A 17,918-nucleotide genomic window follows, 5' to 3' on the forward strand; every position below is an offset into this window, starting at 1 on the left:
AATTTATGCATAAATTTAATTCAAAGATTAAATAATAAGGCATAATGATCAGTAAAAATGAAATTATATGGATATGAACAGAATCAAAATACATGTTTAACAAAGCAGCTCAGCGGTAACATTCATGAATGCTAATTTTATTACTGTTCACGCGCTTACTGTCCATGCCGTAAGTTTCCCCCCAAAAAAATTTAGAAAGTAAATTATTTAATCTTTTGATATGTTTTGAATCATAATATTCTAAAATTCAAAACTCAAAATTAAATCACAAAAAAAATATTGAATATGGAAGAACCATTCGAAAATAAGGCAGAGGCAGTAGAGACTCTGATACCAAATGTTAGATTAATATATATATATATATATATATATATATATATATATATATATATATATATATATATATATATATATATATATATATATATATATATATATATATATATATATATATATATATATATATATATATATATATATATATATATATATATATATATATATATATATATATATATATATATATATATATATATATATATTGATCATATGTTCCTGATAACAAAAAAACAACAAGATCAATAAAACAAAATGCGGAAATAGAATTAGAGGTTTTACCTCCAGCCATTGTTGTAGTGTTGTGAGTACACTGTCTTTGATTCTTCCAAGCTCTTGCTCTCTCAATATAGATGGTGTATTTCTTTTCTGATGAGAGAAAGCTTTGGGGACCAAAGACTATTTATAGGCTTGATTTACCATCAAGAATTTAAATCCATTAAAACTCATTACCACTCAATTAAATGGTCATATCAATTTACATTAAAACCAAAATAAATCATACCCTTTTCAGAACCAAAATCCCAAAATTATGGACCACATTAAAACTGATTTTTTTTATTATTAATAATTATTATAAAAATAAGAAACTGTTACATAGTTCTATAGACACATTGGAAAGAAAGGGCGGTTGAATTAAAACTATAAATTTTGTCACAAAGCATCAATTTTGTTTTGTTTTTAAATGTAACTTTCCTTTATATGATGCTATCACCTTTTTTACAATGCAATTTAGAGTTAACAACCTACACTAGGACATCAACCTGCAACTACAACTTTTCTAGTTTTCTTAAAAGGCTTTAACACTCTCACCGTTGTTTCCATGTAAGTTTCTCGTTGTTCCTCATATATACATAGAACTTGGAATAATTGTGCAACCTTCATAGAGTACCAGCAACTAAAGTGGTGTTAGCAATGGTTGCATTCTTTGGTTGTTGTACAACTTATAATGTGTTGCTAATATACATTATAGAGTTGTTTCCGACGTGTGTTTAGAACACGACAACATTGTGGGTGAGACAAACAATTGTGTTTGGTTGCATATTTTGACCATTTTCTATATTTGCTGGAAAGAAGAACACTATATTCTATTATGGTGTGTTTAGAGTTGTGATAATGTTGTCTAATGTTACGTTGTTATATTTGCCAGAGACTAAAGGGGTTGTTCTTTGTGATACTATGGAACAACAAGAGAAGAAAGAAATAGTTCTATGTGATGCGATGAATCAACGTGAGATAGCAGGAAATGTTAGTGTGTAAGAGGCATTCATTTTCATCCAAACCAATTGGTCCAAATTTGTAGAAAAAAGATGAAAATAAGAAGGGAAAAAGTAGAAAGATAAGAAGAAAAAAAGTGCTACTATGTCATGTGATAAAAATAATATGTTGATTGAGAAATGAGGTGGATCAAATGCTTACCTAATAGTCTCACATTGTTTTGATTAAAAATAATTTGAGTGTTTATAAAGTTAATAGACACAACTTAAAATGTACTATGTATATTGGATTTTGGTTATAAATAGATTTAAAGTCTAGTGACTTTAAGTTTAAAAGTTTTAATTAATTAGTTAGTTTAGAAACATATTAATTCAATTTATTTAATATTAAAAATATATTAATTAGGGGACCAAAATCGTAGGTTTTGTAATAGGTGACCAACTATTTAAAATACCCAAATTAGGGTACCAAATTAGAGATACTTAGAGTGTGTTTGTTTCAAGGTTTAAAGGGTGGGAATCCATCATTCTCATGAAAATAAAGTTCAACTAACTACAACTCCCAATTACTATTCATATTTATTTATTTTATTTTTTATAATTTTTAAATTAAATAAATATTATAAATATTCCTAAGAAATTTAGTTTTTGTCAAGCACTTGGATATGAATATTATTCCAAGTAATAATAATGATGAAAATAAGATTTCAAGAAATATTACTTCTAAACTTGAAACAAACACACCCATAAAAAGACGAGAATCCAAAAATAATTTAACAACGGCTATGAATGAAAAGTTGATTTTAGTAGTTTTTTTAAATATTTTTTGTAATAATTGATTTAAGGGTTTGCTTGTTATGGTTTCAAAAAATAATTTTATCTTTTTATTTCTTTAAATTCTTTTTACAAAGGCTTATTTTAAGTTTACTTGATGCTAATTAAATTTGATATCTATGATTTATAAATTCATTGTTGAAGCTTTTTAACATGTAAAAAATTACAGGTATTTTAAAAATGATTTGTATGGGAACTCATCCAAAATACTTTCTTATTTAAAGATTTTTTTTTGAAAAATAAAATGATAAAATAGCACATTTTTTGAGAAAAAACTTTTTTTTATAAGTTCTAGAAAAAGAGATAAAAAGGAAGAAAAAAACTGTAACAAATGGATAGTAATTTTTATAAAAGAATGGTTTTTGTTTTTACAAATAAACATAAAATAACTTATTTATAAAAAGTAACAAATTACGTCAACATTTTGATGCATGTTTAGGGATGTAAATGAATATTCATGGAGACAGATAGTATGATATTAGTGTTTGCTATGTTGAATAAATATGATATCCGTTAAACGGATAATCCACGGATGTTATAAAATATCTATAAATATTACTACCTCCGTTCCTATTTGTAAGAGACAAACATAAGAAATCACACAAACCAAGAAATATTTTTTTTAATTAATTTTTCTGAAAAATAAACTTGTACTTCCAAAAATACCCCTAAGTTAAACATTTAGTAGTATTAATGTTATAATTAAGCCAAATATTGATATAATAAAAATTGGTCAGCATTTATTCTATCCAAAAATAATTACAACAAAAAAATTGGCTTTCCACATTCTCATCGTGAAAAATTAGATGCAAATTAAATTTCCCTCTATTTTTTTTATACATCTTCCCACCAAATTTTAAAAACCAAAATAATCTTCCCACCAATTTTGGTAGTATATTTGTCTTTTTTATATAAAGAGAGTTGGTGTTTCATTTCAATCATACTAGAAATTTAGTTTTCATCTACTAGAATTAAGTCCATGGCAGATGAAAATGGTGAGCAATCTCTTTATATATTGATTACTGTGTGACACGTTAATATACTTGGCTAACATATATAGTTATATGCATGGTAATATACATGATGATATCCATTAATATATTTATACACTACCATTTTTCTTTTAGTTTTTTATTAATTTGATTGAGCAACACATATATGAAAGTCCACTGTGTGTTTTGATTATACGTTTTGATGATTTATTGCAGAGTCGATGATAAGTGAAAGTTCTAAAAAACGGGGTTTCCTAAATAACGAAGATAGAAAGGCTATATGTCAAATATTGCTTTGCTCTAGTGATGCTAATGGAAATCTAATTGGAACTGGAGTAGTAGAACGGGTAGCGGCATCATGAGATTTTTGTTTCACTTTTCTTTCATGAGATTTTTCAATCTTACTTTCATAGGTGTGATGAGAGTTCATACTCATGGTTTTCTTTGAAATATGAGTAAGATACTCGTAGTATTTCCCTCCTTTATAACCAGTGGGAATTTTTTTCCCTCCAAATCATTAATATCAATGGAAACTGAATAGGTTTGGCTTTAGATACCCATTATGTGTATGGGGAATATACATAGCACGTTCTTTTCAAAACATTAATGCCCAATGAATAATAAATATTGCATTTTGTTTACTAAGGGTATAAATGAGATTTCTCAATTAATAAAATTTAATTTTATAATATGTCTCTTATAAAAAGGACCAAAAGAAAGTTACAATTTGTCTCTTACAAATAGGAACGGAGGTAGTAATATTTATGGATAATACTTTTTCTTTAATTATTTAAAAAAAAATTAAATTCAACTTCTTTTAAGGATCATTACTATCAGATATCATTCATCAATTCACTCTTATTTTAATAATAAAATTTTATCGCATTAATTTCCTTCTTTTTCATCAAAATACAATAACATTCAAACATAATATATATATATATATATATATATATATATATATATATATATATATATATATATATATATATATATATATATTGTGATTGTGAGTTATGATTGAAGAGCGGACGATAGAGAAGTAAGAAATGATGTAGTAGTTGGACGGAGGAATGACGATATTGGTTGATTGGACGGTGAACATGTTGAAGTGAGGTAAGAAGTATAAAAGAAACTTAAATATGAAATGACCAATAAAATTTGTATAGAATCTAAAAAAATTTCTTCAATTTCTTTTAAAAAAAGAAATATAAGATACGAGAATTATTAAACTCATATTCATATCCATTAAAAAATAGATATTTAAATATTCATTTATTTTATTCACAAATATTTATTAAACTATCAATCCCATATCCATGATATATTTTATCCACGAATACCTATGGGGATATAGGTTTTTATTTGTCAAATATATCATGTTTTTTTCTTCAAATATATCCATGTAATGTTAGAAGATATATCTTTTCCTACTACTAATATATAAATGTCTTAAAATGTTCGATGCAATAGCTTTAGCATATTTTGACTAAACAATCTCACCTTAGTCAAGAAAGATAAATAAAGACCACTTTTAAAATAAAATGTTATAGCACACGCTTTCACATGGTTTAAGAAAATATAGAAAGAATATTGAGTTTACCAAATAATTTTTATTTGACAAAATTATATTAGTGGTCTTTTGATTATTTTTTTTAATAAATTAGTTCTTTAAGTTTTTTTTAATAATTTAATTTTTTATGGTGATTTCTACATCATTTTTCTCACATTTAGAATATTAAGAAATGTGTGAGCGACTATTGTATTTCTTATTGCACTTTATCAATTTCATACCAGTTAAAATAATTGCATCAATAATTAACACTTCCACTATGTCAAATATGAGTAACGGTGCACACATTGATAATTTAAAGATCAAATTATTATTAAAAAAATAATAAAAAACCAATATATTATAAAAAAAAAATAACTTACGGATCTCTGAAGTAATTTTGTCTTCTTATTGACTTGATGTTTTTTAACTATATTAATTTAAAATATAATTGTATTAAAAATTTAAAATAATATTTATTTTAAGATAAATAATTTTTTATAAATATTATATTTATTTTACAAAAGAAGAATAAAACTTTTTATTTAAATTTTATTGTACATTTTATAATTTAAAATATACAAAAGTTTTTTATAAAAAAAGATGAAGATAAAATGTATAGAATATATATATATATATATATATATATATATATATATATATATATATATATATATATATATATATATATATATATATATATATATATATATATATATATATTATGCGCAAAAATATGGTGGGGTATGAGGTTTTCTGTACATATGATCTAAAAATGCAGTTCTTGAAACTTGTTAAATATGCAATTTTGTATATTTTGGGGGGAAAAAGGTGATAATCATATGGTCCAACCAAAAATAACAAGTGTTGAATAGAGTTTTTAGGTACCTTATAAATTTCTATCACATTATGTCCAAAAATATCTCTTGTTTTTGGAGATGCATATCCAGAAGTACCCCAACACACATTCAAGTAAGACCATTGAGAGTAACGCACTATTGTTTGGTTTATTTTATTCCAGAGATGCATCTTCGAGAATTTTCCGTAGTTACATTTCCGTAAGCCAGACACATCAGTACCATACCCCAAAACAAAGGATTTTCCAAATTGAAATTAAGATTCATAAGATAAATTTAGGATTACATAGATGAGTTCAACATAAAATGAAACATTACACTTTAATATTCAGGTGAACGCTTCGACATCTTCAGAATATCTTCGACGTATATTGAAATTGTCGCTTGCAACTCAAGAGAAACTTTTGTTTCGAAACAGAAAAACATATTCCACATAACCCTTACATTTGTTTGCGTGTTGAGCTCAAATTTACTAAACTAAATCTTCCCTTTGTTGCCAATCGACAGTGAACGGTACTCGAACTTTTTAATCTTTCGGTTATCTATGTAAGATAGAAGATAATGAATTTCGTATTTGATATCATCGAGGGAGGTGAAGTTGTTGAGCTTGAACGTGCGTTCGGAAGCTTCGTTGGAGAACGAGACATTTGCGACATATTTGTCAATGTTTAGTGGCGACATTTGAGACATTTTCAGTTTGTGTGAAATATAACATAAGAGCACCTTAATTTATAAAAGCCATAGATAAATATGGACCACTAAATGACTGACATGTTGATTCCGGAGATATATCTCCGGAACCGCACCCTATTATCTTGTTCCAGAGATGCATCTCTGAAACTTATCATTAACCTAGTTTCAAAACATAACACTAAAACCTAACCTATTTTTTCATTGACAAAAACATAAATGTTGTCATGGAACTTTTTGTCCTTTTTTTCCGTTTGGAATAGTCTTCACTAGTTGTCCTTGATGAATAGATTTCTATCAAAAACGTGGTGGTCGGGATGATCAAGGAGTTTCTTACTCTTCCCATTAGAAGAAAGATGGCCTTGGTCATCTGGATCTTTTAACCTATCACCTTGGGGTTGATCCTGCAATATCGTCTTTGTTAGCTCTGGTGCTTGTTGCACACCTACCTACTCAACCACTATCTAGGCCTCCATTATTGTATTCACGGGTTGCACCAAAGGAACAACAAAAGGGGGATGCATACTTTTTAGCCCATTCTTCATCGCCACCAATGTGTTGTGAATTATCATATTATCTATAGGAAAAAAGAATAATAGTGAATACATATTGATAGACAAACAATATTAAATACTAATAAATCAACTAAGGTTCCTCTCCTCACCAAATTTTTCCGCCTCTCTTCATTGATGGCTGCATATACCAAGAACAAGGTTTCAAGGCGATGCTTCTTCCTTTTTGTGGCCTTGGCATCAGAAGAACCAAATTCATTCACAAAACGAATATCTTCTTAAAACATGGTGAGGTTGGTTTTTAAGTTTTCTTCTTCTTGTGATAAATGACAAGGCTTGTAGATATAAGTGGCAAAATCCTCTAAAAAATGATTGCCCCTCCAATACGTTGTGTCTCGTTATAGTTTCATTAAGACCTTATACACGGTAGTTCATAAAGAACATAAAGGAAAAAACAAACAGGCAGGACAAGCTGCCCCACATAGTCGGAGGTCGCCCAATATGGGCCTTGTAACCGCCAGGATATCCGAAGAGGGTCGCCCTAATGGGCTTTGTGCACCTAAGAGTATATGCATTATCTACTTCCCACCAAAAAGTAGGAGGTGACATGTCCTAATATAAAGGGATCAGAGAGGAAAAACTAACCACTTTGTCCATGATCTAAGGAAGAAACAACTTCTTCCTTCCCATGTATCTAGCAATGGAGCGGGTCGTCACTCATTGATCCAGGCCCAGAGATACCTCTACAAATACCTAAATTCTAAGACTGAGGAAGGGTTCCAATTTTTCACTAAGAAGGAGAAACATAGCTTTTCATCAATTTGTGTGAACTAGCCCTATATGCAATCCACATACCCTAAACACCTCAAATAACACTACCTAACAATGGGTTGTCTCTCATTGTACCTTTTAGGAAGTACATTTTAGGAACTTGTTCATACACTTCATAACCATTGAAATTTCTTGAGAAGAAGAAGGAGTGCACCTTAGAGAGAGGTCTCTATGATCCATATGACTCCCCAGTATCACACACAAGGTTTCATGAGCATCATAACTAAGATACGTAACTAGATAATACACATTCTTAACATTTTCAAAACTATCCATGCAAGCTTTGAACATTTTCTTCCTTTTCCTAAAGGAAAGAAATCCACGAACCTGGTGTGACTTAGTTGAGGTGCATTGTATGTTGAAAAGATGGAAGAAAAACTTTAAAGTGAGTATATTATTTTTGTATTCACATCAATACTAAAAGACCTTGACTTATTCTCACCTCACGGAGTGCAATTGCGAGGGGACAAATCCCAAGTGATTAATTACCTGAACTTCAAATTCATTAAAAGAAAGTCTGAACCCCATTATGGATAAGATTCACTCATTGAGGGTTAGCTCAGACAAAATTAATGCATAATATATTCATAAGATCAACTTGTAAAACTTCCCAGTCAAAGGAAGAACCTACGTCCCGATAATCATTTTATATTTGGCGCGCCTTACTCAAAACGAACGTCGTCCCTAAGATATCTTATTCCACCCAAGGAAATGGCCCACACCAGCGGGGTTCTCAAGATCCCGTTATCCCACTCATATCATTTCATCCTCACTGTCAATAGATAAAAAATTATGACTGTGATTACTATAGTGTGATTGAGACTATTCACCACCTAATCTCTCTATCACTAGGTTCACGACCATTAAGGTGTGTAAAGACCTTAATTTAGACTCGAGCCTTCAATTCGTCTCTATAAATATATACCTTATCCGAGTTTGGCATCGGGAGTTTAAGAAAGGAAAATCCACAAGCGCTTCCCTGGTGTTAATCCTAAAGGGAGAGATTTCTCATTCTCAAGTCATATCCACCTTTAGACTTCTCTCTTCTATGGGTTATTCCATCTCATGGCATCCTTGCTTGGACCCTCCATATTATAAAACTATCATTAATTTCTATGAAGTCTACTAAGGGATGCCTTACCTATAAATGAGGCACCTTTAATATTTTTGGGTTTATCAATCCGGTTTGGGAGGAGGCATCACTTATATCATAATTATTGAGCAAGTATATGGATGTGATGTTTGGATTTCCTGTATTGGCCATACCTAGAAATAAATTCAAGGAACTGAAATGAAAAATGAAGCGAGTGGTACCTTGAATATGCACAAGTTTCTAAGGAATGGGAAAAATAATCACCAAAGACCCAAGATATATCACATGAATATGGATCAAGGTTAGAGGAAGCAGAAAAATAATTAGAATATGAAGATTGCAAGGAAGACTAAAAGGTGTATGGAACTATTAAGTGAAGGAAACAAAATGGGAAACTTACTGCATTCCCTTAATTTATAAACAATCAGGATCTTTGAGATATGAGGTAAGGAATATATGGAATATCGAGAGGTATGGTCAACAACCCATATTTGAGATCGACCCCATAAAGACACTCGAGTGAACTAAGCACTCTAAGGACGTCACCTCTCGAACCTAGATGCGTAGGTCCACGTGGCATACCTACCTAAATTGACGTCTCAATGACAATACAAACATTTAATGCATGTGTTCCAAAGGCCAACCACTTACACTAAGCTTATCATCAGTCTCTACCCTTGCTTGAATAACTCTTACAATGGTCACCGAACGCGAGGACATAAACTTCTTTAGTTTGGTCTCGAAGATTCTATAACAATATTCCTAACTTCATATCCTATAGAAAGGACTTGAATGCAACTATTTTAGACCATCCAAAGGGACCCATGAGACAAGCCTAATACAAATTCCTAACGATAGACTTTATCCATTCATACTAATGAATAATTATACTTGTAACACCTTAAATCCCGAAACTTATATAAAAAGGTTTAATTGACAATTTAAGGTGTCACCAAGACAACCATCCAAAAAAATTCGAAAACATTTAACAACATGCAGCGAAAATTATCATAATAACAACTTCAAAACTCAATTTCACAATAAAGTATTAGACTTTAAACCACATATTTCAGCATTAACTCAAAACATAATGAAAATTCCTAATTCCCGATATTACAGATCAAAGCATTTAACAGACTAAAAATGCTAATGATAAAATAATGAAGATGATTTATAAGAAGCTATCTTCCATTCAAAGAAATCAAACTCTACTCCTAATTATTTGCAAGATTTCCATGGTGAACAACATAAAGCAAAGGGGTGAGAATACGCTCAAATATGTTAGCGGTGCAAAAGATCATGAAGGGTAGCATAAATAACAACAATTAACAATTACCAACATGTAATGTATTCATACAACAATCATCGATACCATAAACTCATACAAAACACTTCAATTAACTTACACAATCAATTACTCATTTGCATCAACTCATATCAACAACTAACCCAAATTCATTGCAGATATGTATGCAATGCTCGACCCCTTAACTCTGTCAATGCTCGTCACGATCCCCTATCTGAGTCGGACTTGCAACTCAACTTTATACGCATATACCAACTCAACAATGGTTCTTCATACGAATCTGATTCGACATTTGAACCCCCAAGCTCCCTCTCTGAGCTCCAAGCCCCCTCTATAAGCTTGGGACAAATTACAAGTCATCATATCTGAACTTGTGACTCGCCTTTTTCACAACAACAACAACATATGATGAATGACATACAACAATGCAATGACAACAATACAACAATGATCATAACCTCAAATCCGATTGTAAGCAATCATACAACGACAACAACACAACAATGATCATAACCCCACATTTGACTGAAAATAATCATGCATTTAAACGCATCAACAATAGGTCTCCCTCCGAACTACACATCTCAACAATCATCAGCAAGTACTTACAATAATTCACATGATTATACTTGCACTTCACATCATATATTCATACATTGAACAAAAATCCACATAACACTAAATCATATTAAATCATCTTAACATCGTTTCCTAATTAATTCATTCATTTACACAATTAACCATTCATTCGTTGCCGTCAACTATTATGTAACAAGCAAAACAATTAGTTTTCACAAATTCCAGCACCCATCTAGCCTCTTAATACAACACTATGGTATACCCATACTCGTTAACTTTCCAACTCTTCAAACCAAACCTCATTTGGATTGACGAAACTAAAGTTATGGCAAAAACAATCGGATAAAATAATATGTATCAACTCAACAGTTTTTCATAATTTTCCAAGGTGTCAATCAATTGCAGGGAAATGTCAATCGATTGATCTAATTTCTCCCAACATTTTTTTTCTTCACTTTTTGGCTCAGCGCAATCGATTGATTCAGGGAATTAATTGATTGACATAATTTGATTTTTTTAGATTTTTCCAACATTTCACGTGATCAATCGATTGACACAGGATGTCAATCGATTGACATCAACAAATTTTTCCAAAAATTATAGTTTTAATCATGTTTAAGCAATCCTTATCCCTTCCAAACCTCATCCAAATGTGTCCTAACATACTTAAATGTTTTATACTCCAACTTCAACACCAGTAAGTATATAGTAGGAAATCAATACACCAAATTTCACGTAATTTACACATTAACATCAATTCACCATGGAAATTATCTTTGTGTTCATCATCATCAAACACATCAACAAGAATGATATTAAATCCAACCTCACATACAACTTACATACCAAATTCTGAAATCATTATATCATGAACACATATATCAATTTCATGACACACAAATCAAATCAGGAATCACAATAATTAGACATAGAATTTACACAATTTTCATCAAGAACACATGAACAGATCAACAATGGTGGAATCAAAATAAAAACCTATAAGAGGGTGATGATCTCTCTCTACCATTCATAAAATATACACCCCATAGAAGAGTAATCTTCCAATTATCTTGGATTTCCGACAAAGCAAGCTCTAAGCTCCTAAATAATGACATTTTCTTCCCAAACCCTAAGTTGCTTCCCTTGCCTATTTTCTCTTCTCCAAAATAATATGTATTGTAAAAAGGTCTAACCCTCACTTTTTTATTTAAACCAAAACCTAATTTTCCTTAATTAGGTTATTCCCTTATTACCCTCAGCTTACTCTCATATTCTCTCTCTTGCCCCTACTCCCTTTACTATATTCTAATTTCTTTTATTTTTAATTATTTAACTATAATAATTCAATTATCCACCAAATCTATTTTTTCTCTTATTTTTCTACAACTACCTTGTTTTTAATTATTCCATTCAACTTAAACTAATTAAAATTAATCTAATTAATTTCTACAATTCTCATAACTCTTTCCAACACCGTCCAAAACACATATACTATCCACTTATCCAAACAAAAATATATAAATTAATTTAAATAATTAAATAAAATGCAACTAAATTTAATTAAATAAATAAACTAAATTCAGGGTGTTACAATACTCCCGTTAAGAAGCCCCACACCGAAGTCAGTTACCACACTCATCTCAACAGTTAAAATATATATGACGGTCCCTCACATAAATTGATGCATTCACTGAGAATGGTTATGGTTATATTTGTTGTTCATATATGTGTGACGCTGTGCCACGTCATGGCACAAATCATCACACACTTTCAAGTTTCTTCTCCCTTACTTCACTAATTTGGGCATTAGAGTGTTGACCTTACATATATACACATAATCTCCGTCCACCAAAGACCTCCACCACCATGTCAGAGACCTTCCACAATGGATTTCACCAACTTACCACGACTTTCTTGTTCCACATCGGAATAACTGACATAATTCTTCTACATTATTAGGATTAGGCTATTTGTTCGTCTTAAGTCTCTCTGACTTATTATTCGACGTACATCTTTGCAGGAAGTCTCTCAGAGACAGTTGAATGTATCAGATAGTCATTAACTTATGCTCTAATGCAAATGTCTTGTTGGATCAGACCAAAGTGTCTTGGGTCATGGCCTAGACCATAACAACTTGTTCGACATGTGAAACATTTGGTCATTTTCTTTACAGAGAATTATGTTGTGTTAATTTTAAATTGAATATATTAACGAATCGTCATCGATATCAATCACAAAATCTTACTTACAAATATATTGTTAAAAAAAACAAGAGCATAAACAAAAATAATTTATTTATAGAGAATCAATCTGTCTTTAACCATGTACATAAATTTTACTTGGAAGGATATGAGTTAAAATCACTTTATTATTATTTTTTAGACAAGAATCATTATACTATTAAATTTTATAACATTCGCATGAATTTTAAATTTATTTATCATCTTTTTTATTTTTATAAAATATTCAATGAATCCTTTTCAATCTTAATAAATTTATATAAAAAAAAGATGTATTATAATTTTTTAAAAATTCATATTAAATTTTTTTTATTGATAAAATTATATAACTCCACAATTTTTTTCCAAAATCTTAAATTTTTTTATCAAAATAATTTTTTAAAAATATCAATCATATATACCTTAAGATATGAATTGTGATATAATTAAAGAATCTCAAATAAACCAAAATCTAATGAGATAAAGCTATTTTTAATATTAGTCCAATCTTATTTTAACCAATATCTAGAACAAGTTGGACATGTACACAACAAGTTGGTTTTTGTTGTTTAGTAGAAAAAAAAGAAAAAGAAATAAAAAAATTGGGTTTTGAAAAATAGTGAGAATAAAGGGGTGAAAATGTAAAATGAGAAAAGTTATAGGAACAACACAAACAAGTATTAGTTGGTGATGATGATTTTTACAATCAAGCCACAACAGCTTCAACAATAAGAGACAGGTAGTTGAAGAAACGAACCCTAACATAAGAGAGAGAAAGTTAACAGCTTTGCTTTGATTTCAAGCCCCTTTTACCATTTGCATTTAGGGATCTCGAATCTTCAATCTACAAAGGCGAGTTTTTCTCTTCTTTATTCAATTTTTTTTAGGTTCTTTCTTTTTGTTTCGGTGTTTTCTTAATTTTGTATTTTTGTTAGTTTGTGAAACGAATCTATCACTTTTTTGTATCTTCAATTTCATCAATCACCTGGAAATTGCTGTTCTATTGATACCTTAGAGTCGCACATTGCATCATTTTTGGAATCTGCTGAGAGTAATTTCCCCCTTTTTGTTGACCTTTTTGAAATCCAATTTTTCTGAACGCGTGTTTGTTTGCATGCTTTAGGTAGATTATACTTGAAAGGTATCAGATTAAAGTTTCTATCTTGGGTTTTTTCTCATCTGGGTTCTGGGAAATTGAAACAAACTAGTAATTAGATGCAACTTTTTATTTGATTTTTTTCTCAGTTGATTGGGGTTTTTTCCCCTCAGGTAGTAGTTTTGTTGCGTGCGAGCTTCGGATTTTGGTTTATGCTTTTTGTTTTTGAAATTCTTGTTTTTGGGTTTTCTGTTACATTGGGAGCAAACTATTGTTTCCTTGGCAGGTTTAGTAGTTACAATTCGTTCTGTAAAGATAAGAGGCTAATTTGTTTGCAATATGGCAGTGGTTTTATTATGTTTTCTCTTGAAATCATTGATGATTCTTATGTGTGAGGATAACTAATGTTCTTGGTACTATTTCATATTAGATTTGCATTCTTGCAATGGAAATGGATAGACTGATTGATATGTGATGCTTCCAAACTGTTCATAGGAGATTCTCTCTATGAAGTATCTAGTTTTACTCATTTAAGATTTTTGAGATTACTGTGATCTTTTATTGTTTCCAAAACTATGTTTCGAAGAGCATAGGAAAATGGTTACATAACTCTTTTGATTGTTAGTGCAGTTCATTTGCATATACATCAAATTTCAATTTTTTCGAACATTTAATGACATATTTGTAGCCTTGTAAAATATCTGTACCCAGTTTTCAAATAGCATAAGTTTTTAGTCATATTTTGTAATGAAGAACAAGAACATAAGCTCATCAGGTCATCCTTGTTGCTTATTGGATGGCATGCTTCATTCTTCATTTGAAGATCCTTCAAAATTATTTACTGCATTTATTCTTTATTTTAGCTTTTAGCTTTTAATGCATCTATTACATGGTCATAGTGTTTGGTGATTCATAATGTTATTTTAATTTCACAGTTATTGATCCCGCTTCTATGGCAAATTCAAAGAGCTCATCGGGTGTCAGAAATTTTGTGTATCCTGGAAAGCAGGCTCATGCTTTGCTTCCTCCCAAAAGCCCATTTCCTAGTATTTCTCAAGCATATGCTGATTATGTCTCAAATCCTACCGTTGGTTCAAGACCTGTTAATAAGCCAAGAGAAGGAAACGCGCACCACCAACGTACTTCATCTGAGAGCCATCTTATTGAGGAGCAGCCATCATGGCTCGATGATCTCCTAAATGAGCCTGATACACCTGTCAGGAAGGGTGGTCATAGGCGTTCATCAAGTGATTCTTTTGCATATATCGACACTCTTACTGCGCCGAACATCAGTTATGCGGATCATGATGAGTATAAATATAAGAATTTCTTATCTATTCCGGCTTGGTCACCTCCTGATTTTGATCGTAACAAAGATGCTCGTCATGTTCCCATGTATTCAGAAATGAATGCAGCAAAACAGAAAAATAGATCATGGGACTCTTTTTCAAATATGTGTGGCGCTCCATCTGGCAAAGACAGCGTAGCTTTTCAGAGATCAGGATCACCAACCCCATCTACACTGTATGAAGCAGATCGGATCCTACCAACTGCAAATGAAAATTATGATTCAGTAGAATCTGGCTTACAAGACATTAGATCATCTTTTGAAAGAAAGGATGGTTTACATGCAAAGTCATCTGCCTCTGAAACAGATACAAAACGTGCTAAACAGTAAGTACCCTTTTGTTTGTAGCTATTATGATACTTGTTTAATTTTACCATTTTTATGACTTGGAGGCAGCATGTTTCAGTGAATGAATAATTTGATCGTTTGCTTCTGTTTCATATTGCAATCACATGAAGTTGTGTCATGTGCTCTCTTTGGCCTTTTTAGAGTTTTCAGATACATGGTGTACAACAAATTCAATATTATACTTAGAAAAGGAAAAAATAATTAGTGATTGTGTATGCCACAGAAGAATCTCTGCTTTACTAAAACTTTTACCCTATTTCCTGTGTAGAAAAAAGATATAAATGTTTCTCTAATTCTAGTAAATGAAATTAATGTTTTTTCTTGACTATTTTTATGCTACTTGATTTTACAGCAAATTTATAAAAACCAATAGATTCATGTAGCCGACCCCACTTCGTGCGATAAGGCTTAGTTGTTATAAAAACCAATAGATTCCATATATGGAATGGGAAAAAAATCTGAAGTACTGTTATTGCAGGCAATTTGCTCAACGATCACGGGTTCGTAAACTTCAGTACATAGCCGAGCTGGAAAGAAATGTACAGTCTTTACAGGTAAGTTTCAGAATAAAGCAATATTATGCTGCAGAGTGATATTTTTAAAAATGTATGTGTGTGTATATATATAATATTCACAGGTTGAAGATTCTATTTAATTCTTTTTATGTCAATACATAGGCAGAAGGGTCTGAAGTATCAGCTGAGCTTGAGTTTCTTAACCAGCAGAATCTTATCCTGAGTATGGAGAATAAAGCACTCAAACAGCGTTTAGAAAGTTTAGCACAGGAGCAGCTTATCAAATACTGTAAGTTTCTATCGTATAAGAATTATCCATTTATGTTTTCAAGTAATGAAGGTCTGTTTCATAGTTTAAGGATTCATGGCGAATATGTTTTTTGTTTAGGAGCAGTTAGTTAGTGATTAACAGTACCTGATTGACTTAATCATACCTTAACAACCTTAGAACATGTTTATAGCTAAATTGTGATCCATTGTTAGTGTTAGTTTTTCACACATGATTATATGTTCACAACTCCTTAAAAGAGTTTTTAACGTTTAGGTAAAATGGATGATGTAGTCAAACTTGTTATACTAATGATTAGTTTCATCAGACTTGACAATTTTTTTGAAGCACTAAAAACTAAACAATTTGATATTCAGTGGAGCAGGAAGTACTGGAAAGAGAGATTGGAAGATTACGCGGCATGTATCAACAGAATCTGCAGCAGTCACATCAGCCTCAACAACAACCACCTGGTAGTCATAGACGCACAAACAGCAGAGACCTTGACTCTCAATTTGCTAACCTTTCTCTGAAGCACAAGGACACCAATTCGGGGCACGACCCTTCAAATGGAGCACTCAGAATTTAGATGTTGCCACCCCCTGTGATAAAATTTGTTTCCTTCCAACATGCGGGATTGTGCAGAGATTTCCAGGATGTGCGCCCTCTCTCTCTGCCCGCGTTGCTGATATTTCAGCGTTCGTTTTAAGTTGTTATTATGTTCTCTATTTACTTAAACTATTGCCATTTATTTAATGTTGCACCTGGCGGTCATTGCTGAAATCTTAATTCTAATTTCTGTGACTTGACCTGCCGGAGGTGGTAACAATGGTTTTGAAGCTTTCACTCCTACTGAATCTCCTTGAGTCCAGTGATTATGTAACTTAATACCTCTTGTGAATCTCCGTTGTGTTGGAAGTTGGTCCAGTGCAAAGAGCAGATAGATATCTTGGGGCCATTTGATGTGCATTATTATTTTGTATGGATATCCTTTAGCTAATATTTGTAATGTGATTTTAATGGAGTTCATCTTTTCTGAACACATATTATCTGTTTGCAGTGAGAAGATTAGATTGACTTTGGACGTTGTTGTTCGGTTATTATTTCCTAAAATATAAGTTCGGCTTTCATGTGTAGACCAAGGCTAGGAAGCTTTAGAGTGTTATTGACTTCAATTTTAGAGTCTTATGCTCTCTAATTTTATTCTTTTATATTTCTCAAGATAGTTAAATCTTGATTATTTATTTATTTATAAATATGGTATCCTCTATGTGCAATAGGTGACAAAGCTCTTCAAGAGATTTAGGGTGGATTGTTTTGATTTT

The 17,918-nt window shown here is 31.0% G+C and overlaps 1 protein-coding gene across 1 annotated transcript; it reads left to right on the forward strand.

Annotated features, from left to right (window-relative positions):
- The first annotated feature begins 13,710 nt into the window (after positions 1-13,710).
- Positions 13,711-17,677, forward strand: LOC127108056 (uncharacterized protein At4g06598). Its single transcript, XM_051045417.1, has 5 exons — positions 13,711-13,870; positions 15,050-15,788; positions 16,289-16,364; positions 16,488-16,614; positions 16,971-17,677. Exons 2-5 carry the CDS (start codon positions 15,067-15,069, stop codon positions 17,180-17,182), a joined length of 1,137 nt encoding a protein of 378 aa, XP_050901374.1. The 5' UTR covers positions 13,711-13,870; positions 15,050-15,066; the 3' UTR covers positions 17,183-17,677.
- The last annotated feature ends 241 nt before the right edge of the window (positions 17,678-17,918 follow it).

This window comes from Lathyrus oleraceus, chromosome 7 (assembly GCF_024323335.1).
Source record: "Lathyrus oleraceus cultivar Zhongwan6 chromosome 7, CAAS_Psat_ZW6_1.0, whole genome shotgun sequence".
NCBI lineage: Eukaryota > Viridiplantae > Streptophyta > Magnoliopsida > Fabales > Fabaceae > Lathyrus > Lathyrus oleraceus.